Here is a 24,345-nt window from a genome sequence, read left to right as displayed (position 1 = left end):
AAACCTTTTTAAGAGTGTTCCATAGTGATATTAATGATGGTGATGATGATGATGATGATGATGATGATGATGATGATGATTTAATGTAGTTTCCATCAGATTCCATCAGTCCGGGCAAATGTTAACTGCTGTGTATTGCTCATTTATTATATAAAGTCATCACTGTACTTTAAAGTCATCACTGTATTATAAAGTCATTACTGTGTTATAAAGTCATTACTGTATCACGTGACTGCTAGAAACGACTCAGAAAATATTAAGGAAGAAAAACTGACAAAAATGTCAAAGATACTGAAAACTAAATAATCAAGTCCTTATGATAGAAACAGATGTAGCAGTGGTGAGAACTCCTTATCATTATTATTATTATTATTATTATTATTAATCTTTGGAGCCAGGCGTGGTCATGACGATGGGCTAGGTCTTTGTTCGAGCATAGATGAACTGCTCTCCGTTTGCTCTTTCAAAAAAAGAAATAAATAAATAAATAAAAAGAAAGAAAAAGGAACAAGTCGGTTCTGCGGTGCAGGTTCCGCAACGTCTGTCTGACAAACTCCCTCCCTCCTTCCCTCCCTCCTTCCTTCCTTTCCTCTCTCCCTCCTTCTTCACTGGAGACCATCTCCCCGGTGTGTAGCGCTAAAATCAAACCCGCCACGGTGGCCACGTCCCAAAATGAAGCCTCCCTTATTCATTAGCGTGGTGAAGTAGTGCGCACACACAGGCTGGAAGGTTTGGTGCGGTAGTGTGCACTTCTACAGGTAGCCGTGGCGACGGTGCTGGGGTTGATGTGCTGTTCTGGATGTGGTTTGGGATGCAGTCATGGTCACCCTGCAACACGGACAGACAGCAAAAGGTGGGCGGAGCCCCCACACAACCCCCCCACATCCCCACCACCAACACCAACACCACCCCAAAAAAATCATATCGGCTCCTTTATTTGTTCCAGTGTCGGGTGCGCGTGAGGCGTGGCCGCTTCAAATCAAAAGCCGCAGGTTCATAAAAATGGCCGAGAGACGCGGTGCACGCGACGCGCGTCTCCATCCGTTTCCGTGTGGTCTGTGCGTTATTAACGTGGAGGTGAGAAATGCACCTGGAAGTGAATGAGTGCAAACTGCTCCACGGATAACCATAACAATCTTTTTTTTTTTTTTTTTTAGTAGCTAATATAGCAACCGTTCACACTTACACGCACTTCAAAGCGCTCCAAAAGAAAGGACTACTGTCTTTAACAAAGCACGTGCTTAGTCGTGTAGTGCCTCTCAGGCTGCTCAGGCTCGCAGCGCGGTAACGGAATGCCGTCAGGAAGAGAAACAGACGCGGCGGTCTGCGCAGAAGGCGGCTCGCTCGAGCTCCGCAGGGAGCGGACGCTGTGAACCAGACGGGGCGGAGCCACGCCGAGCCACGCCCAGTTCGGCGCAGACGGTCTAGGATCGAGTGTTGCCAGATTGTTCTGAGCTGGAAAGCCAACACGCTGGCAGGTAGGAGCTGATTTGGCAGCGTGGGTCGGGCTGAACTCCAGTGCTGGTGGGTCAGAGTCCAGCAGAGTTTGGTGATTTTCCTGATCAAGGCAAATTTGGCTTGTTGTTCAGCTTTCCAGGTTTAGCAGGTGTGAACTGTGCAGAACTCCAGCTCGCCAGGACTGGAGTTGGGCATCCCTGTTTTGTACTCTCAAGTGCCATCAATAAACCAAGATATGTTTGGTGCCCAAAGTTGTTTACCTACTTAATTTAGTATAATATGAGCTTATAAGAGCATCCTGCAGACTACAAGCCAAAATCCTCCGACTGATATATTACGCTATTTAATGAAATTCTTTAAATACTACTACTACCAACAACAACAATAACAATAATACTAATACTACTACTACTAATAATAATAATAATAAGGTGGTCAGTCCTGAGCTCGTGTTACTCTTTCACATATTTTTGGTCTCTCCAGCTTCTCCAGTTTTCTTCCCACCTCCCAAAAACATGCTGGTAGGTGGACTCACTAAAACTGGCTCTAGCTACAGTTGACTATGTGAATCTGTGTGGTGCCTTGCTACAGACTGGCACCCCATTCAGGGTGTATCCCACATCACACGCAGTATTCGTGGGATAGGCTCCGGATCAACTACGACCCTGAGCAGAATAAAGCAGTGGTGTCCGTCCGTCCCATATCACACATTCAAGGCATAAAATACATCAGTAGATCAGACTGGAAATTATTCCAATTTGATCCAATATTTCAGACCAATATTATCATTATTATCATTATTATTATTATTGTTATTATTATTGTTGTTGTTGTTGTTAATAATAATCATAATAATAATAGTAATAAAGTAAAGCATGTACAATAGAAAGTAATGGAAAGTACAATAGTGTAAAATAAATCCCAGAGGAAACGATTCCTCTAAAAACTATTTCAGACGTGGTCATTTGATTTGTGGCTGTTAATTAGTCTGGGGGTGAAGTCCACAGTTTGAGACCATAAACACACTTCAGCCAGGATTCACAGACAAGCAGACTGTTGTCCTGGGTATCCTGGTAATCTATGATATTAATTAGGAAATACATTTCAGGAGAGTAATTAAAGCATGCAGTTTGTATTATGCTAACTGCACTGTAATGGTCAAACGCTTGTTATTTGTTATGTAACATATTCCTGTGTTAACAGTTTCTTCCCACAGGCCATATCACTAAATAACCGCACGCTGCACTAGCCGGACCCTAATTACACCTTGCACATTATTTGCAACTTGGTACTGTAGTGTATACACTGCACAATTTACTTACCGCCTGACTGTTTACATATAGTGTACTACGATGAACATATTTATATTACTCTTGTCTTCTATGTACTACTCACCACTAACCCTGTACCACCTGTCATACTGCACAGTCCATACATTCTTTTTAATAGGAACACTTGTGCACCTGCTCATTAATGCAATTAGCCAATCAGCCAATCACGTGGCAGCAGCACAATGCATAAAATCGTGCGGATCCCGAAACTGGACCGTAGCCTCAGATGCCTGGTCATGGCTGACGGTAGTGGAACCTGATGTGGTCTTCTGCTGCTGTAGCTCATCCACCTCATGGTTTAATGTGTCGTGCATTCTGAGATGCTTTCCTGCTCACCACGGTTGTAAAGAGTGGTTATTTGAGATACTGTGGCCTTCGGTTTAAACCAGTCTGGCTATCCTCATCTGACCTTTCTCATCTACAAGGCTGTTCCATCACCAGAACTGGTGTATGCTTTTGTTTTTTTCTTTTTCTTATACAATACTGTGTAAACTCTAGAGACTGTTGTGTGTGAAAATCCCAGGAGATCAGCGGTTTCTGAAATACTCGAACCAGCCCCAGCAACCATGATGACTTTTTTTCCCCCGTTCTGATGTCTGATGAGAACTGAAGCTCTTGACCTGTACCTGCATTATTTTCTGACTTGTGCTGCTGCCACATGGCTGATTGGATAATTGCACGAATGACCAGTGGTGCTGGTGTTTCTAATAAAGCAGTTGGTGGGTGTATTTTAGATTTCTCTTATCCCTATTAACTCTTGCTTCATTTTAACTGACTGCTCAGTTTGCTGGAACTCTGCAGCTAAAGAAATGCACTCACCTTTTATACGTTTTGTCCTGCGTTAAACTGTGGCGTGACAGTACTTAGTCGGGAGGGAAAGTTGGAATCTGGCATCCCTGCTCGTATCCTGTTTGCCTTGTGCACAATGAAAAGCGTTAGGAGCTACAGCAGTGTGAGCAGGAGGGAGGGTCTATGGGAGGGACCAACAGCCAAAGGGAGGGAGCAAGGAGGAGGAGGAGGAGGAGGGCGGCGGATGCGCTGCTTCTCCAGTCTCGCTCTCCGCGTCTTTGTCTCACACTCTTTGTTAGCCATGCCTAGCCTGCTGGTGCTGTCAGGGATCATGGAGAAAAATGGGGGCTACGGCTCGGAACTGGCCGCCTCCGGCTTTGGTACCGAGAGCCTCCTGGCGCCGCCCGACGAGGAGGAAGAGGAGTCGCGGGCGCTGCGGGTTGCGCTGGGCCAGCTCTCCTTGCTCGGGCTCGGGGAAAGCGAGGAGGGCGCCGGAGTTCAGGAGCGGAGCAACAACAACAACAACAATCACCACCACCACGGCCACGGCCACGCCAACAGCGTCGGCGGAGGAGGTGGTGGAGGTGGAGGAGGTAGTGCTGGAGAAGCCGGGATCTTACAAGGCAAGAGCAAGTTGTGCGCCCTGTACGAGAGCTCCGGGTCTGAGACCAAAGCGCGCGGCTGCAACATCACCGAGTGTGTGCCCGTGCCCAGCTCGGAACATGTGGCGGAAATAGTGGGCAGGCAAGGTAAAGACCGCGATTGTTTACACTGTTTCAACTTGCTCCAAGCTCACAGTGAGGCACACGTTGTCTCTCAGGATGTTTTTTTTTTTATTATTATTATTTTTATTTTATCATTTTATAAATAAATATACATCCTGCTCTTGTTTTTATAGTATGTCCAAAAAGTGGGAGTGGTGCTCCTATTTTGTTATTCAGCTCACACTGTGGCCATTCAGCAACATTTTACAGTGTATAAAAATCATTTTCACAGTGCTACATTGCCTCCAGTTTGTTGCAGGGAAACAAAAAAAAAACCAGCAAGGGGCGTTAAACCTCGTGGTCGCGTTGTTCCAGCTCCGCGCCATCAGTGTCCGTGTGCAGACGCGCTTCCTTTGTCGTCTGAGCGCCAGGGAGGAAAAGAAAAAAACAAACCAACTGGTAGCTTAAAAACGGCGGGTAAAAAAAAAAAAAAAAAACACAGCCTTTGTGCTCTGTGTGTTTGATTTGCATACAGGGTCAATGAGTGGTTTTTTTGTCCTTTTTAGGTTGTCTCGAGAATGAATGTGAATGCAGTGTGTAGTTGCGTCTTTAGTGTCGTTGATTTCAAACTTGCTGAAGAGAGAGAGAGAGAGGGAGAGAGAGAGAGAGAGAGAGAGAGAGAGGGAGGACGCGGCTGTCAAGACAAAAGGCGCGAAAGTGACAGTGCGACGTCGCAAGGTGGTGATGTGTAACTGAAATCAGGCTATTCATCAACCTTAGGAGAAACATGGAAACGTGTCTGAACGGCGGTTAAAAGTAAGGAGATCCGACTGCATGACGTTATGCTATTGTTGGGCCAACAACATGCAAGTTTAAGCTGGGAGACTGAGCCCTGTTGGACTGGTGCTGCTTTTTATTGTGTCTGGGGTCTTAATCTCATCCAGGGGTTTGGGGAAAAAAAAAAAAACAACAACAGTTGCTCCATGGGGTTAGGTATCATGGCTTTGTTCAGTGCTTAGTGTTTATTTAGAGCTGAAAAGATAGAGAGAGATAAAGATGACTGAGCTGAGAGTCACTGCTCACAGGAGGAGGGTCACGCCCAGGCAGCCGATACAACATCCCATCCATCAATCCATCCATCTACCCATCTATCCACATGCGCTCAGGGGTCACGGAAGGTGCTCGGGCTTTGCACAAACGCTCTAAATACAAAACAACATGCAAAATGAAGTCTGCTGTGCATGTGGACTCCTTCGATTTGGTCAGAGCTCTTACATTTTTCCATCCTGGTTTTGACGGTTGATGTGAAGTGTGCCCTTGAATTCGAATGGAGAGCAGGAGGAGTGGCATGGGGCAGGGCCTGGCAGTCCAAGTGCAGCACCGGGCACTGCCTGGACTGTAAAGTGCTGATTAGGTGGATTTTTGGGAAGAGCTTCTTTTGATTTGGTGTTTTATTAGCAAGCGTTTCAGCTGGAGCACAGCTAGAGATGGGATTTGTCTGTCTTGTTTTTTTCCACTGTGGAGGAAATGGTAACAATGGTTTATTGTATTTATACCACTGACTTGTCTGCTTCAACTGGAAAGAGGGCGGGTGTAAAATTCAGAAACCGCAAGCAGTGGGAATGCTCTGCTTTTTTGTTTTGTTTTGTTTCCCCCCACATTTTTCTGTAAATGCAGATTTACTTACACATTGATGATCAGCACAAACAGATGAAATGAGCATTACCTGAGCTTGATCGATAGATAAGGAACATCACTCACTGCCTCTCTGCCATCATTCATTGTTCAGGGCTGAGCAGAGTGCTTGGAGTCTGAATGGTCGTAGTAAGCGTGCTCCATTCACCTGCAGCGCCTGCCAAGTCTGCTCAGGAGGGCTGTACTCACACACCATGCTGTCGCTGACTACACACTCCATCCAGGTTGTGTTTTTTTAGTGACTGCTGTACACAGCGAGCCACGAGCTAGATCCACAACAGGCCCCTCGGCCAGCAAAACAGCAGCGGCCTTTGCTGTAGAAGCATCCCAGATCACAGAGACGATCTATATGCTGGACACGAAGCACCAAAAAAAAAAGCTTCTCTTACACAGTACTATACTGTGTGATATTTGAAGAAGGATTGAATGATGGATTTCTATTTGAGCTCACGTATTTCAGTAGGCGTCACTTGACATGCACGCTGCATATCCTTGCTTTGTGCCCTCACTTGACCTCCTCCTTATTGCCATAATCAGCATGTCATAAACAGATAAAGTAGCACCTCATAGAGAATACAGGTGAATATTACTGTCTTAAATAAATCTGGAGTGTTTGTGCCACTGTCTCTGCCGAAACCACCTTTTTTCCACTGTGTTGCTTACCATTCCTGCAAAAATCTAACATTTATTCCAATTATTTATGTATTTAATTAGTTAAGAATGAGTACTGTTCAGACAGTAGCAATGAGCTCCAAGGGCCTGTTTGGTTTACTGTCACAGCAGGAAAATTATACAAATGATTTATTAATAATCATTACAAACACAATCTAATATTTCTAATGACAATTTAACAAAATAAAATATTACTAAAGTCTGGTAGAAACAGTTGGGGGCGGAGACAACTATAAAACAAACTGCAGAGCTACAGGATGTATCGGAAAAATGTGGACACATGGATTTCCAAAATGTTCAGCTTGACATGGAATATAATTTCCTCAAAGTTTCCTCAGATGTGGAGCTGTTTCAAGGTGACCTTTTAAGACCTTGAATTAACAGCTTATTATTACAGTATGTAGTGAAAATGTGATTGTTTTTTTTTTTTTTTGAGTTCAACATTAATATAAGACTGAATATCTGAAATCTAGTTAGACTAGACATGGAACAATTCATTGCCATCATATTATAGCGATACAGGACGGTTATCTTTTTCTCGTATTGCAGTTTGTTAGTATCGTGTGCTTTGTGTACTGTAATCACTATAAAATGAGATTAAAATATATATATTTTTTTAAATGTCAAAGAAACATGACTAATTTTTGTGCCTTACATTATTAGTAAATCTGTGTTGTAAAATACTTAAATATTTAAAATATCTCAATAATAAATCATAAGAGTATAGTTACAGGCCTAATTTATGCTAATTGAGAGATGCTGATTCCTTAATAAATAAAAAATTTATTTCTTCCTAATTAACAAAGTGGACACCTGTTGATTTTATGGTGACATGTGATTGACGATCAACGTCACTCATGCTAATCCGTTCACTTTGCAGGTTGTAAAATCAAAGCCTTGCGGGCGAAAACCAACACCTACATCAAGACCCCGGTGCGGGGTGAAGAGCCTGTCTTTCTCATTACTGGTCGCAAGGAAGACGTGGCTTTAGCTAGACGCGAGATCATCTCAGCAGCCGAGCACTTCTCCATGCTACGTGCATCCCGGAACAAGCTGGGCGTGTCATTTAACGGTTCTCCGCCCGCCCTGCTGCCAGGCCAGACCACGATCCAGGTGCGTGTGCCTTACCGTGTGGTGGGCCTGGTGGTGGGCCCCAAAGGCTCCACTATCAAGCGCATCCAACAGCAGACGTGCACGTACATCGTGACTCCAAGCCGCGATCGCGACCCTGTCTTCGAGATCACTGGTTCGCCGGGCAACGCGGAGCGAGCGCGGGAGGAGATCGAGGCGCATATCGCTTCGCGCACTGGCACCCTCCACGACCATAACAACGAGAACGACTGCCTGGCCACTGAGAACAGCACCAACGGTGGGCCGGAGAGCCGCCTACAGCACGCGTGGGGGCTTCAGGGTGGTCAGCGCAAGCCACTCGCTAGCAGTTACCGCCAGAATTTCTCTGACGCCGTGCTAGGAGGTACCGGAAGTGGAAGCGTTGGAGTTGGTATGGGCATTTACAGCAAATCCGACTTCTCGACCCCTACCAACGGAGACAAGCCGTGCTCCTATTTTGGGTCCGAAGGTTCCCAGAGCTGGGGAGACCCCGATTATCCCAAACAGGTAGCCTACTATGTCCAGCAGCGCTCCAAGAGCTTCGGAGGCCTGCCCTTGCCCTTGACCAGACTGTCTCCGGGTCTTCCGGAACCTTCTGGAACCAGCAGTGCCGGATCCACTGGCATAGGGTCAGCCCACGCCCAGGCTCGGCGTGCCCACAGCGAGCCCACCTCGACCCGAGACTGCATGACCTGCTTCGAGAGCAAAGTGACGGCCGCTCTGGTGCCCTGCGGCCACAACCTCTTCTGCATGGAGTGCGCCATCCGCATCTGCGAGCTGAACCATCCCGAATGCCCCGTCTGCCACACGCTCGTCACCCAGGCCATCCGGATCTTCTCTTAAAAAGGTTTTTTGGTGCATTGGTTTTAACTAGATATTTTTACCTACTTTTATTAGTTTAGCATTTGTTTGGTCAGTATTGGTCAGTATGCCCCATGTACGTCTTGCTTTTTTTCAGAAAATGAAAAAAAATCAAAACGAGCAGATATTTTAGAAGACACTGCTTGCTTTACTAAAAAAAGAGTAAGAAGTATTTTCAGATTTTTTCTTTTATATATATACACATATATGCATATATATTTTATAAAAGTTTTGTTAAAATGGGGAAAAATTTAACTCTTAATGTTCTTTTTTTTGCTGTTAATTTATTTTTAATTTTTTACTGCTGCTGTTTTTCCACATGAATTGCAGTGTGGGTAGAAACAGAAGAAATAATGTGAATGTTTTACACTTTTTCTTTTATTTTGGAAGTTATTACCATTATTATTATATATATATTATTATTAATGTTAATTTGTACGATTGGAAAGAATATAGTTTTACATCCCAACATTTGTCTGCAAATAGACAAATATGCTTTTTAAAGGCAAAGTAGATAATGACTGAATCTTAAGTCTATCATTGCACCTTAAAACTGATAGCTTGATTGTCACTGAAAAAAAACAACAACGCCCATTACGTATTTGTTTAATCCTGCTTTGTGAAGATGCGGATTTGGAACACACACACACAGGACATTGTGCATTCAAACACTTACTTCGATAGCAAACAAAAAACAAATTGACACACAATAACTAACTGAAGTATGGTTTTGTTTTTGTCTTTATAACAGTTTTGAATTGGTGTTTGAGGGATCTTGGGTTTTGTTTTACAAAAACGGAACACTTTCATAATCTGTGATATAACAGGGGAAAATGCATTCTTGCTTTACACCTCTTGTATTTTAAAAATTGAAAGGATGTCCTAGTATTGAGCCATAAACTGATTAATCAGCTCAAACGTTCTTGAACTTACAAAAGAGGCGTTTCCCCCTTTTTAATTTCATTCACATTTTTCTCTTCAGCATATTGGCCACAATGAATATCCTCACATTGCCATGTTTAACTTCTCAGCGAGCAGTTTTCTATCATAGACACATGAAACGTAAACGAAACGTGAAGGGAAGGTGCTCGCTAATCTGAGCTTGAATAGACCCTCCACAAAAGGAAAAGAAAGAGTCTTGGAGCTATAGTAGGAAAATTATGCAGCTCCCCCAGTCCTCACATTAGCGAGGTCCCTGCTGCCTCTCCGTCCTTTATTGAAGCCGTTCATGAGCAGGTGTTTCATATTGTGACCCAAGTTCTTTTTTTAGGGAGTGTCCTGATCCCACTCGCTGCTTAACCGTCCCCTTCCTAGGCTATAATGACCACAACTGCTCAGCTAAGCAGGCGTATTGTTTTAGCGCAGCGGTGGGACGTTCCCCGGAGTGCGCTCTCACCCAATGAGGTGCTGGTAATTAGTCATGTGACACAGACCAGGTGCAAGCAACTTGGGGAAAGTCCGTTTTGCCACGGATGCTCCAAAACCCCGCGCTGCCCTCACTCCCCCCGTACCAACCTCGCAGAAAAGCTCCACTAGGTGCAGCTGGGGCCCCTCCCTTCATCCCTCCAACTCTCTCTCTCTCTCTCTCACACCCTCCCTCCTCCTTCTGCTCTCCTGCTCCTCTGAGCTTTAGTATTCCCACTGAGGAAAGGGGCCTCCTTTGTCCTGATGAAGGGGGAAAAAATCCCAAGTGCAGATTTTATTTCAGAGAGAGAGAGAGAGAAAGAGAGTGCACATGATGGCAGGCTTTCTATGTAGCAAACAGTTATTTGTTCTGTTTTTGGAGGTTGCAGACCACTTGAACTAAAACTTGTTTCTTTGTGTACAATAAAATGTGGATGTTTTATTGGCCCCAAAAGTAAAATTGCAGGCAGATGGTAATCGTTCTTGTTAATTCTTTCGCTTGCACTCAAAAGTTCAGTCCCTCCCCAAAAGAAATCGGCAGATCTGACGTGTCCGAGAGGGAGTGCAAGTCGATCGAAGTTGCCATGGAGGTTTTTTTTTTTTTTATTATTTGCCATGTGCATGACCATCCTGGCACAACACTCCCCCCCCCACCCCACCCCCACCCCTCCTCCCCCCGACTAACCAAACCCCCATCACCCCCCAAACCCCAAGCCAACGGCCACAGGCAGCCAATGAGAGCAAGACGTCCAAGTCCAAAATGAAATCAGACAATTGAAATTGACAGGAGAGCTGGGTGGACACGCCCCATTTAGTGGCTGCTGGAGCTGAATCAAATTACACACCCACCCAAGTCCTGCATATCAACCTAGCGGATTGTTGGCTGAGGGGATTAGAGCATGTGCAGGATAGGGAAAGTCTCCATTTTTGGGATCTTTTTTTTTTTTGCCCTTCAAGAGGGCTGCTGTGTACAAAAGAAAGAAAAGAAGGCACTGAGAAATGCAGCTGATCTGAAATGGGTCAGTTTTGTCCCTTTGGAGACTTCTTGCGCCACTGCCACATGTGTGGGACTGGTCGGGTGTCGGGGTAAGCTCATGACCACTAAACAATAGCGCTAGTCGTACATTAGACATCCCTGATAGTCTGTACTTTGTCAGGAATTCAAATAGGTTTTTTTATTTAATGGGAGGGAACTTGTTACAGTATGATCATTTCACCAAACATTAAACAAACAAAATTTTAGGTTGTTTAAAGCATTTAGACTTTGTAACTTTAAAGGATAAACATTTGAATCTACTTTAATTTACAGTGCTACACACGGGCATTCTGATTCGCAAGGAAGAAATTGTTACTATACAAAGAATTCAAGCTATTAAAAGCACTTACATTAAAACACTTATGTCTGGATAAGAGAGAAGCACCTTATATCAAGACGAGCAGCATATATCTGAAACCAAACAGCTGGAAAGCATTGTAGACAACTTATAATCAGTTTATTCGTTTTTGTTGCCGTTTCAACTAAGTTCTTTCACTTTGCACTGGTAGAAGATGAGCAAGTAAATGAGTCTCTGAATGCAATTTGGTCGACGCAGTTTTTTTTTTTTTTTTTCTAAACGGTAGCTACGCTTCTCTTAAAACAAAGTGCAAAGCATGCTTTGTTAACTCTTTCATGATCAGTGTGAATCGTATTCGTAAAGGATAAACAATGGCCTATTTGGAGGAATGTATGTATGCAGGATTTGTGTCTTTTTTTCCTTGTCAAAGCCAAAACTGCTAGAAAAATTATGCAAATCACATTCAGTGGCTTGGAATTTTTTAGAAAACTGTGCCCGTGTCGATATTTTTCAAGAAAAAGAAGTGTATTCCTGACTCCTCACATTCTTCAGGTGAGGGAATACATACTAGCAATAACAAACTATATTTTAACAACAAATACAACAATGAGTAGCTTTCAAAGTTGTACAGAACTTCATATAGGCATTGCTTATTAGGTGTTGAAAAAAAAAAAAATGCAACATTTTCTTAAAACAAAAGCTTGCACATTGTCCAATATTTAGAAATGCACCATTCCAGACATTATTAGCATTTATACTGCGTCGTTTCTCTGACCCACAATAAATCATTAGCTGATTTTAGTACTTATGAATTAAATGTGTGTTCACAGAGTAAGTTTTGGACGGGACGAATTTCAGCAATTCTGTACGTTTTTCCCAGCAAATCACTGCAAAGAGCCAGGTACATTTTTAACAGAGTAGCATTTATTTGCTATTAAAAATATTTGTATTTACTCAAATATATTCGGAGATAGCTATATCATAAAACAAATGTGACTACCATAGGCATATCGTGAGAATATATTTCAGTATTTAAGCCAATTATGAAACTATTTTAAAAGTTCTAATCTCTTTTGTTGGACAGTTTGTTTATATTATAGTGGGACTAGTTATAATCCCAATAGAAGGATTAATCTTAAGTTAAGAGTGTTTATGGTAGCCAAAGAATTGAAATGAGATTCAAAAAAAAAAAAGGAAAAAAAAGTGAAAATGTTAATATAGCACTAAATAAGGGAGAAAGCCTCTGAAAACAGGGCAGTGCAGCAAACAAGGTTTTACATTATTGGGAAAAAATTATAAATCTGTGAAAACCTGTATGTCAAATCAGACCAATATGATTAAGAATTACAATCCAAATAATGTTGGATTTCGTGCTATTGATAACAATGAGACGTACCTTGCTATAATCAAAATCATTGTATTAAAGGTGTTAAAACACTACAGGGCTACAGAGTCAATCTGTTCATTTGGAACTGAAGAGGAAGGAAGGATTTTTTTGTTTCAGTGCCAATGCGTTGTATTTTGTGAAGGTAACGTTTAAGAAACTCTTTAGTTTTGGAGTAAGTACATAGTGGTAACGTGGTTTAATAATCCTTTTAGATCCATATTGGTTATGCATGCTGATTTATTACAGAGCATTTACCTTTTTATCAGTTCAGATCTGTGGATATAATAGAGCTACATGTTATACAGAGAGCTTTAGTAATGACTTCATCTAGTGTTTGAAATAATGACGTATTAAGATTTTTTTCCCCCCTGAACTTTATCTATCTATTATAGTATCTAATGCACAATTACATGGCAGTCACAATATTTCCATAAAACTACAATCTAACTTTTTTTTTGCATAGTGTTCATATTGACATCTATGGAATTTTAATAATAGAACTAGAAAGAAATCACTTTGACGTAATCCAGTTAGCAGGACTGCAGGCGTTTATCTATAAAACAGCAGCGAAGACACTAAATGCACTAAAGCAATTCTAATGCCTTTATCATGTAGACAGGACAGTGCATGTGAATGTAAAAAGAAAAAAGAAAAGAAAGAAAAAAAAAACAGACCACTCCATCTGTGTATAATTTGCCTTTTGGACCATCAGACAAAGACAAAAGCTTTACGTTTTTGATGCCATGGTTAGGGAAAGTCGTTGCTCCACCGTATCTGTTTAGATTCTCCCTATACAAAGCAAGTAAGGGGGAAAGTCTTATAACATTTTTCGTAAGATTCTATTTTGCTAACATGGGTTATTATTTCATACAAAGAGGGAGAGGTCAGTATCTGGATGTTATTTATGAATATCTTAAAATGAAGCAAACATATTTATAAGTAACTTCGAGACGTTTTGTTTTTTAATTAATAAAAAGTGAAAGTTAATATATTTCTAAAAACACATGATGTTGATTTCTACTAAAATTAAGATTATAGAATTTTTTATTTATAAATAAAAAAAAGTTAGATAAATCCTTCATACCTCTGATGGTGTAAAATGAGGTGGGTGGTAGGGGCTTTTAAAGGATTATATTTTAACTTCAGATTTTCAAGCGTTAATGATGGAATAAGTTCAGGAAAAATAAAAAAAAAATATTTTTTAGGATTAGGAGGTATTTTAGTCTCAAGTTTGTGCCTCAATCACATTTTAGCACTGCATCAACACTTGGCACACGTGTTGTTTGCCTGCTGTTCTTTAACTAACCCCATACTGCTGACTGAACACAATCCTTTACTCCCTCATTTCTGGTTTCAATAATGTATAGAATTTTTTTTTATTATTATTTCTTTCTACTTTTACTTTAAACGCTTCATCTGTTTCGAATACAGTGAAGCGAAAGGGCGTCACAGAGGTGTGTGGAATGGAGAAGCAGGTGGATAATTGTGCATATACACATTTTTGAGCATATATCTACTACATCTACTGCATTCCAGAAAATTCCCAAAAAAAAATAGTGTGCTTTGAGTGTTTTGAGCATTACATTAAATATTCAAACGCCCCACTGTTTCCGCTTTTATATCTCAGTGTAATGTAGTAGATCTATGCCGATATCACCGATATCAGTAAACACAGAACACAATCATATATTCTACAACACAGTAGTTTGCATGTATCTTGTATCATTGCCAGGCTGGAAAACGGTACTAAAAATGTTTTGTTGCATACAAGTGAAGGCTTTCTGTACACACTACACTAAAGGGCTGATGAATAATACTTGGTTGTTTTTTTTTTTTTTCGCTTGTAGATTTTCATCACTCTCACAGGAAAACATATAACAGCGGCTTGTTATGTTGAAGGATAGCCTCAGCTCTTACATGGTGAAATTGTATCTCAACTGTTTTGACTTCATAATGGCAAAGCTAATTGTGTAGCGTGGTTTGATTTGTTTCAGTATGATAGTGACTCAAAAAGGGCGGGGCGGGGGTTTAAGGGGTGATCATGTTCTTTTGGGCTTGCTTTGGATAGGTAACTCCGCTCCAACAGTCTGTCTTTGGTAGCTTTCAGAATCTTCCGACTCAGTAGAAAAAGTGTTTCATATAAACTCATGTAGTGGTCTTAGTGCATTAGTTTGGACCGGCATCTCCTGCTCTAAGTGTTTAGGTTCTTGTTGGTGAGTGAGAAAGGTTCGCCATACCATAGGGTTCGTTTTTGGCTAGCCAATACTTCAAAACCTTGTTTATTTCTCTTTTTTTTTTTTTTCTTCAAAACCTTTGGTCGTTCATGTGGTGCCCACACGAGGCATACAATTTTGCAGGTTTATTTCTTAGCACATGTTCTCTGTGAGTTAATTTTTATTTTTTTGTTTTTATATTTGACCAATGTATGTATGCCATACTAGTTTCTGTTATTTTGTTACTTTCCAAACATGTATTGTAAATGTTTCTAATAAAATCAATTTAATAATCTTGATGAAATCTGTTGAAATTTCTATGAACTAACACCAGCATTAGATCGAAGAGGCGAGCGGCTAAAAGCAAACACAATTTATTTATATTATATCCAAATATACAGATTTGTGCATCAACATAAATTCCCTTCTTACATTTCATCCCTTCATATATGAATGCAATTAATGTTAGAAAAATAAGCCCCTTTTTTTTCTTCTCCATTTCACTTTTGAGTTTCTTTATAAACATGTGTTACGAAACCAGAACAAGATGGAAGCTCCCAAGGAGAGATTTGTGTTTTCCCCAGATTACTAGACAATCATTTAATTTAGCATTTCCAATTTTTGGTGCAACAATGCAGTATTTAATCTTCTAGGAACATTTTGAGGGGTGGAAAAATCTTGCTGCCACATGAGCTGCAACTTTTATTAGGTGAGAGGTACTCCTGGTACTGGAGGAATTTTAAAATGCAGGAAACACCTCGACACTTCAAATCTACATTTATTGAGAATGGCGTTAAAGTCAGTGATGACTGCTAAACATCAACTTCTTCACAGACCAGTAATTTAATTAAAAGAGGCTTCCTAATTGACAAAAACTGAACGTTGCAGTAGAGCTACAGATAAATGACCTACACCACAGCTCTTTTTTTCCTTAATCTGACCTACCATGAACTCCCTTTCTCCATGACCATGACTCCAACCAGAAAGAAAAGGAGGGAGAACAGAGAAATAGAGTGAGAGATGGGACACAATTAACAGAGATCCCGGAGGGTATGGCTTTCTTCAGGTTACATACAGTATATTACAGGGATGGGCAATGAGGACTTCACTTACAGTAAGACAAGCCCCTTCCAGTACACCAGAAACTCCTCAGTGAGCAGCTCAGCGCGCCGCTGTTGCTCAGTCCTGCAACATAATCCGTCCACATGAGCCTGCCTCTGCCTTCCTGTTTCATGCCTCCGTCTTAGTCCAGGTTAAATGACTCACTGATAAAACGGCACCTAGAAAAGCCCCTAAAGCAAAGCTGATCCATTCAAACAAGCATAAGACCTTTTGACCAAAAAAAAAAAACCCAAAAAACCGCATCACCCAAAAGGAAACAGAGCAGGAAAACTTTTTCCCCTGTTTTTCTGCACATAGTTACTCAATAGCTTAAAAAAAAAAAAACAGACACTGTACTAGTTCACTTTACGCTTTACTCACCCTGCAGAGAATACAATTAATCAACCCTTAAATATCATAAACAGACTAAACAGACCAGCAAACACCATCTAAATAAAACAATGTGTTTAAAAAAATCCACAGGCTATCAGGATGTAATCGCAACAGTGTCATCTCAGATATTTCAATGCATCAAATAAATAGAGGGGTTTTTTCACTAGTTGAGTCATCTTACAAATCAACAATACAGGCAGACGCAGCAGACAGAGATGAAGTCGATTTTTTTTTTTTCAAGGATCCACTGAGAAAAAAGGACGCTTCCTCCAGGAGACTGTTTAATAAAAACTAGACCCAGTGTGTAGTGGTTAAAATAGACATATTTCACTGTATCACCCTCTTCCCATCTGCACAGGCTTGAGCACATTCGAAGCACTAGTTGGTGATATAAGTTGTTACTCCAGCAAAACGTGCATAGACATAAATAGTCTCCTAGTGCTGTGTCTAATTAGTGTAAAAAATATAAAGAATTTTAAATCAGTCTGTGGAGAAAAAAATAACAATTCTTTCGTTTCATTTCGGTCCCTATGTTAAAGCTTAACTTGTTGAATTAGGGCTTAGCCGATAAAGCCTACTGCATGTGTTATTAAGGGGAAAGGGGGGGTCTTAATGTGCTTGACAAACAAACTTTGCAACCCCCCTTGGCCAGCCTTATGTCGGTTTTTACCCATAATCCCATTGTGCTATGGCGGCTGCTTAGTTGTTCTGGCAGCAGGCGCTTTGCTTGCCCGAGCTCTGTGTGGGCTGCACCGTGATGGGCACGACTTTCGAGTTGGGGGAGAAGTCGGTGTCACCACGTCCGGAAATTTGCCTCTGAGATACGATGCGGTAGATTGCTGAAAGAAAGATGAGCAGATAAATTACACTGTAACGCCATGACAGATGGGAAAATAAATTACTTCAGTGGATAGATTAAGAAAGAGCTTCCATTCACAAAACAAACACAAAAACACATTTTCAAAATTAGATAACCTTATAATAGAGCAAATGCTTATTTGACCTGAAAAAAGGTTCAGTTCAAGTCTGTGGCTTGGAATCTGCTGCCACCTAATGGCAGAACTAAAATCTAACTCCAGGATCAGGGGTGAACAACAACTGTCCTGCAAGGCCAACATGGTCTGGTAAAATTTTAAAAATGAATTTGTACTTGTCTGATTGTACTTGCATCTGCCATTTAACTAAAATAAATCTCAAAGTGACTAAAGAACATTCTCATTTTAATCCACCTATTATCTAACTAGTAAAAATACTATTATATCTTCTAACTAGTACGAAATAGTACTACTGCTGCTATAGCGCTACTATCTAACTAGCAAAAATACTTCTGAAAAAAGGCCAGAATGCATCATGATGTGTGTAGTCCAGCAGGTGACAGGATTTGTTAAGCCACCATGAAATTATATGCGTTTCATTATTTAAAAAAAAAAAAACATTTTGGTTAAAGGACAGAAAGGTCCTCTAACCAGCCTGAGTGACTAACTGACTGAGTGACTAATCAGCTAATTATCACTGCTGGTAATTATCTGGTAAACTAAGGCTGCTTTCACACGTGGCATTTTTTTCCTTGCACATCTTACATGTGACCCTAGCAATCAGGACATGAGCTGGGGGCAAGTGAGGAAAAAAGAAACAACATGCTAGTGAAAAAAATGCCTTGTTAATGAGTGAATATGATGAGATTTATGACATGCTGAATCGAATATATTTCATTGACAATACTCCGACTTTGCATTGTACCTAAAAAAGAGCAACGTGTCTATTTTTGGGACAATCACCAGTATATGAAGTGACGTGTCACTTTAACTCTGGCTGCATACAGTCGAGTCACACATGCAGCTCAAATTCTCGATTTTCTGCCTCCAAAACTACAGCAAAAGCAAACAGCCTCCTCATCCCCAGAGTTACAGCAATCGGCATTACTGATACTAATACATCCAATCTACACAGCAACCTAGGCTAGTTAGTTAGCTGATACTACAACAGTTGGCATATCACGGGCTGCTTTTTTTTTTTTTTTTTTTTTTTACATATCATCACAAAGTGCTCTGGACAGTGCTATTTCTGTTTAAAAAAAACAATAAGTGTGAAAGCAGCTTAAGCTCTGAGACAGGAAGTGGACGCAGGAGTCCACTGCCCCTGACCTGGAGCTGTGCCCCCTTGCCCTTACGTCTTGTATGGTTGATGTCTGGTATGATCGGGCTTACCTGTGAGAATGGTCTGAAAGGCGAGCTCTACATTAGAGGAGTCCAAAGCAGAAGTTTCGAGGAAGGAAAGCCCGTGTTTCTCTAAAAGACAGAAATCACACAGCAGACTGAAGTCATTAAGTTATCACCGGGTGATGGACGCAACACCGACTAAACTGAGATACTAAAAGAAATGTGTGTTTGTTTTGTTTTTAATTAAAAAAAAAAAAAAAAAACCTTTTTAAATCATGATCCAGAACACCTACAAGCACAAGTGAGGTATCTGCCTTAAAACGTTGAGCTGATGGATATAAAATCGCGGCATGTGTGTATGTGCGTGTGTGCGCGCGCGTGTGTGTGTGTGCATGCGTGTGTATGTGGCAAATCGCAGAAAACAGCCATTTTAACTGCTTTAATGCTCCTTTATGCTTTCAGCATGCGGCCGCTGTGATCAAAAGGTATTTACACAAAGCTGTTGTTCTCTCAAATTAACACCACCAACAAAATGAAGATGAAGAGATGGCTAGAAAATAATTGGTCTGGAGTAATTTACACTGACCTTCAGTTAGGATATTAAATATATGAAACTGTTGCGTTGTTGTCTGACTCTTCTTTTTTTTTTTTTCTTTTTTTTTTTGTACACTTATTATCTGGTCATGGCCATTTCCTTTTCCATTAAGAAATGAGAAAGAACAATAACAATACAGTGATATAACTATATACAGGTATAGGCTTCTCTCCAGCACTACTGTACAGATATGGTGAATTTCCTGCTGATACAAACTAATATGAATAAATAAGCAACTAATCAACACCAAACACAGAAAGCTGAACCTATGAAACAAGGCTTGAGTGATGCAGTGTCCGGCGTAGTGAGCCAGCCAAGTGAAGCACACCATGTAAAACACCGGCTGAGGTAAGAAACCACTTCCACACATCTTACATCAGCTTCGGTTCCATAAACCATTACTGCATTAGGTGTCTGCAGAATTTAAACAAGACTCTTCACTCTGAGTAGACAGTGTGTGAGCTGACCTGCGAACGCCTTGGCCTCGTCCGTAGGCACGGCTCGTAGGTGACGCAGGTCGCTCTTGTTTCCCACCAGCATGATGACGATGTTGCTGTCGGCGTGGTCCTGCAGCTCCTTCAGCCAACGCTCCGCGTTTTCATACGTCAAGTGCTTAGCGATGTCGTACACCAGAAGAGCACCGACAGCGCCGCGGTAGTATCTGCAAACACAAACACATCAGAGCTCATCGCAGTCCGTCTTTTTATTAATTCACAGCCTGTGTTTGTATTTTTCATTTACGCAAAAATAAAACTCAGTGACTAAAGAACATCTGAATTGTAGTGGAATGAATACAGTGTAGAAGAAAGGGACAACAGTGCTTTTCTGTTGATTTAAAATAATGAGGTTATTTTGCCCAAAACAGGAAGAATTGTTACTATCGTTTTAGCCATTATAGTGCAGCCCTAAGTGTAGCTCAACAAACAAATGAGGCCAACGATGTATTCAAACTAGCACTGCTGGTTACCATGACGAAATGGGGGGAAAAAAAACTACAGCCAATTCAATACAATTCAAGGAAACAATGAAAGAAGGCTAATGATACCAGTTAGTGTGGTATTCTTTATCATGCCATTGTGCAAATGCTAAATTTGGATCACAGTCCTGCTCCAAAAATACCTAGTCACTAGTGCTGTACGGTTCATCACACTGTCTCTTATGGTTATAATTGTGGCTTGCTCAATTAAATAAGCAATAAAACATTCCTTTAACAGCACATCCTGAAGTGTTTTATTCCTCTTATACCACAGCAATGAGTACAATTTTTAATTTATTAAAGTTACAGCTTTACCCCTGATTGTTACAAAGCCCTGACACTGAAGACTCCTTCCATAAATGTTATACAAACACATTTCTCCTCACAGAAAATGTCACCATTTCAACATTTACACTCTTTTTTTCATTTGTTTATGAGGATGGTCCACCATGCACGTGCCTGTGAATGAGCTGTTAATATACCATACACAGAATGAGCACATTAACATACACCTGCACATCTACTGTCCAAGTTGCAGTTATAGACAAATTCATCAACACCTTCTGACCAATCAGAATGCAGAATTCAACTGCTTGAGATACCGGAGAGCTTCAGTAAAGTTAATATAGACGACTCTGGTGCATTAAACAATCAGCTGTCGATTTCTAGTTAACTGTATGTGGTGGTTTTGTTATTCTTTTATTTGTTTGAGACTAATTTTTGTTTAGTGTTTAATACACAATGCAGATGACTAAATTTCAGCCTCTTTTTCATTTGAAAAGTTCAACTAGAAAAGATGTATGACATAAAATGGCAAGTAAAGACTTGACTAAAAATGCTGAAATAACAGAACAGCAATTAAATGATTTTGTAACCAAACTGGATGAATAACTGATTGCAAAAACACAGCACACACTGGTGTATGTAGGAGCAGAGAGGGGTAAAGGTTTAACACTCACGCTGAGGTGATGGCACGGTATCGCTCCTGGCCTGCAGTGTCCCAGATCTGGGCTTTGATCGTCTTGCCCTCTACATGAATGCTGCGAGTGGCGAACTCCACACCGATGGTGCTCTTGCTCTCCAGGTTGAACTCGTTGCGCGTGAAGCGGGACAGCAGATTGCTCTTCCCGACTCCAGAGTCTCCGATTAGCACCACTGCGGAGGATTCCAGAGGTCAGAGATCAGCCAGGCGGAAAGACGAACTGGGGAAGCTTTCTTTGTTTGTAAGCGCTTTCATAAGGCCTGATCTGAGAGGGCATGTTTCAACGCAGCTTCATTTTTCTTAACCAAGGCACTACGCAACTCCCTTTTCAAGCTCACCTACATATCTGTTATGAAATATACAACATGCCTTTGGTGTTTCCTGAATTTCAGGAAATGTAAGGTGATGAATAAAATCGTATACATGTTGAGGGATTACATAGGATTACATAAATTCCCTTTTTAAAAATGCCACAAATCTTTAAAATAACTTTCCTATTTGTTTTAGTGTGTGTGAGTGCGTGTGTGTTGTTTTTTTTTTTTTTTTTTTTTTTTTTTTTTTAAAACAAACCATTATATGATTGCGTAACAAGAAATTTGGCTGCTGAAACATTTTCTGCAGGCTACAAGGGAAACATCCGACACCCCAAAATTTACTACTGACTCAGAGATGCAAATAATGACTGAAACAATCTGCTTTGACTAAAAAATGCACTTGGAAACTTGGTCAACAAGCTGTTTGGCAGGAAAAGGCACCACACGGAGGGCCAAGCAGTGATTCATTAGTACTGACTGACTCAGAATCAGAACAGTAAGAGGTGCAGCTGAGGTTGGGCTCTTTATTTAAAAGAGAAAATTCAAGGCATGTCTGAAACCCCCGTGCAGGACTCTCTCCTAAATCCCACATTTACTCATCGTGTGCCACACCACTGAGACTTCTACTCTGGCCAGAGATCAGCGCAATCAAAGTAACCAAAACTGAAGTAGAATTAAAGTGCTACAGGTTTCCAATGCTCAGCAACATATCCGTCTGCGAAACAAATGCTGCATGAGACTTGTGTGCAGGTCTTTCCGGTTCGACTGCATCTGAGGACCTTGAAACAAAAGCTGCAAATGTTCGTTTTTCATTAGTGACACCTCCGTATTACGTTTCAGTGTAACATCACCATGACAGATACTTGTAGGCATTTTCATAAATGCTTGACGAAAGAAGTGTAGCCTTGAAAGAAGTGTATAGGCTACATTTGAAAGGAAATGTATATACTCTCAGCTCTGGATGTTGTTACAGAAGCTTTAATGTGAATGTGGTCTGGCTTTTGTCAAAGTGCACAATTAGGTAATAAACAAACAGCTTTGTAATATTAATATTTTGAAATAACTGACTCATTTCACCACTGAATTGTGCAATATCTCTCACTCTTTCAACACAACCAACAATTTCACCAGTCTTTGTCTATCACACTGCAAAAACAGCATACTATATTACTAAGTAGCAATTAATGAGTATTGTTTTTAAACTTATAATATGTAGTATTCTCATTAGGACCTAGGCTTTATCTTGTTTTAAATACCAACCAGACAGACTATAAGTCATTAAATTGTCTCATTAAAGAGAGAAAAAAAAACAATAAATATTGTTAAATGTTATTAGTAACAATAGTTGTGTAACTGACACCAGATGAGATGAGGTTTATGATGTTATTTTCTCCTTCCAGCCCAAATAGAGGCTCCACATATAACCGAGTGCACTACATAGGCTGCAAGAGCCATTATTCTATACACTACAGAGTGCACTTAAATAGGGTACAAGATGCAATTTGGGATTCAGCCTCAAGTTAAAGCAACTACTGTATCCCAGCCAGATAAGTCAGCTTTGAGAAAGTTTGGAAAGCTCCTCACCTTTGAAAAGATAGTCATATTCCTCTTCTCTACCCGTCATGGCTTCGGAGCGGTTCCTTACTGACAGCTAACTGACAAAAATAGTGTGTAAAATGGTCAGGTGATACTACCTGTAGCTAGCTGGCTAAGCTAACGTCAAAGCAACTTGTCATGAAGATACGAGGTAGTCAAAGCCGCCAGGGTGAGTCAAGGAAGTGCATGTCAAAACCTGATGATCTGCTCACAAACTAACTCTGCAGTGTCTAGAAGCGAGCTTAAAAATATATATACATATATATAGTAAAAATAATATTAATTAACGTCAAATCAAAGCGTTGCTGAGTAACTTGTTTGCCTGCGTCACCAAGGTTTCTGCGCTCGTGCCTTGAGCGGCTCCTTTCCTTACAAACTCCGAGCTGCTTCCACCCCGATTAACGCCTGACACTAACTCGGATCTGATTGGCTCCTTCGGCTGTCAATCATGCCACGTTCGCCTATGAAGGAACGCCCTGGATTCAACAGGTGCACCACGTCATCCTCTCAGGTAACTACACAGGTGCAGCGCTGTGTATAACACCGGAAATGCCACGTAGGAGGTAAAAAAAAAAAAACTTCCTTTCAGGAAAAAAAAAAAGCACCTGACTACCTTTACACAGAAAAACCTTATCGCCCTCCATCAAGAAATATCAAATTCTTGAAAAAACAAAATCATGTGAAACCTTCTTTCAGGTAAAAGGAAGCCCCTGATTCTTTCAGGTAAAAGGAAGCACCAGTACTTCCGGGTTAGATGTTCTTATCATCCATCAAAAGTGTCAGACTGGTGTTTTTTTGAAACTTGAAGCTTAATAACTAACTTATTGCGTAACACATATACAGATTAATCCAGTGTAATAAGCATTACACAGGTTACGTCTAATTCCATAGAAATGACTATGTAATTACTGCATGAATTACACACACACACACACACACACAGTAAAGCTGATTTTACAATATGCTTAAACCCTGTAAACTCACTTTTTCCAACTGATACTCAGGATCGTCCTTTAAATTATTCAGTCACTGAGGTGAAAGTAATAGAAAAGGTTTGTAGTTACGAGAATGAGGAATGTAAGTCTGGGCATGCCGATGACTCTGGACAATAGATCAGGAGAAGAGCTTTTGGAGTATAAATCACCCAGGTGCAATTATTATGAGTCATGTCAAAATTATTATATATTCATTTTTAACCCGGCAAGTCCACATTTAAATACCTCACTCCTGTTTCTACATACATTGTCTATTAGATTCATAGTAGTTATTAC

General features: G+C 40.8%; 2 protein-coding genes across 2 annotated transcripts; one reads left to right on the top strand and one right to left on the bottom strand.

The window, feature by feature from the left end:
• The first annotated feature begins 3,699 nt into the window (after positions 1-3,699).
• Positions 3,700-10,678, top strand: mex3a (mex-3 RNA binding family member A). Its single transcript, XM_026923950.3, has 2 exons — positions 3,700-4,327; positions 7,530-10,678. Exons 1-2 carry the CDS (start codon positions 3,715-3,717, stop codon positions 8,600-8,602), a joined length of 1,686 nt encoding a protein of 561 aa, XP_026779751.2. The 5' UTR covers positions 3,700-3,714; the 3' UTR covers positions 8,603-10,678.
• Positions 10,679-12,838: 2,160 nt separating this feature from the next.
• On the bottom strand, positions 12,839-23,435 carry rab11al (RAB11a, member RAS oncogene family, like). Its single transcript, XM_034297943.2, has 5 exons — positions 23,063-23,435; positions 21,142-21,337; positions 19,674-19,867; positions 18,660-18,740; positions 12,839-17,291 (listed from the first exon to the last, which is right to left on the bottom strand). Exons 1-5 carry the CDS (start codon positions 23,100-23,102, stop codon positions 17,152-17,154), a joined length of 651 nt encoding a protein of 216 aa, XP_034153834.1. The 5' UTR covers positions 23,103-23,435; the 3' UTR covers positions 12,839-17,151.
• Positions 23,436-24,345: the final 910 nt, after the last annotated feature.

This window comes from Pangasianodon hypophthalmus, chromosome 22 (assembly GCF_027358585.1).
Source record: "Pangasianodon hypophthalmus isolate fPanHyp1 chromosome 22, fPanHyp1.pri, whole genome shotgun sequence".
Classification (NCBI taxonomy): domain Eukaryota; kingdom Metazoa; phylum Chordata; class Actinopteri; order Siluriformes; family Pangasiidae; genus Pangasianodon; species Pangasianodon hypophthalmus.
The sequence above is the reverse complement of the archived record's forward strand: the minus strand, read 5'-3'. Positions and strand labels throughout refer to the sequence as shown.

Coding starts and splice junctions, on each gene's coding strand:
- rab11al (XM_034297943.2), bottom strand. CDS start 23,102: ATGACGGGTAGAGAAGAGGAATATGACTATCTTTTCAAAG. Junction 18,741..19,673: donor CGAGGCCAAGGCGTTCGCAG/GTCAGCTCACAC, acceptor TCTGTCTTTTAG/AGAAACACGGGCTTTCCTTC. Junction 17,292..18,659: donor CTTTCAGACCATTCTCACAG/GTAAGCCCGATC, acceptor TCTTTCTTTCAG/CAATCTACCGCATCGTATCT.
- mex3a (XM_026923950.3), top strand. CDS start 3,715: ATGAAAAGCGTTAGGAGCTACAGCAGTGTGAGCAGGAGGGAGGGTCTA. Junction 4,328..7,529: donor GGAAATAGTGGGCAGGCAAG/GTAAAGACCGCG, acceptor TTCACTTTGCAG/GTTGTAAAATCAAAGCCTTG.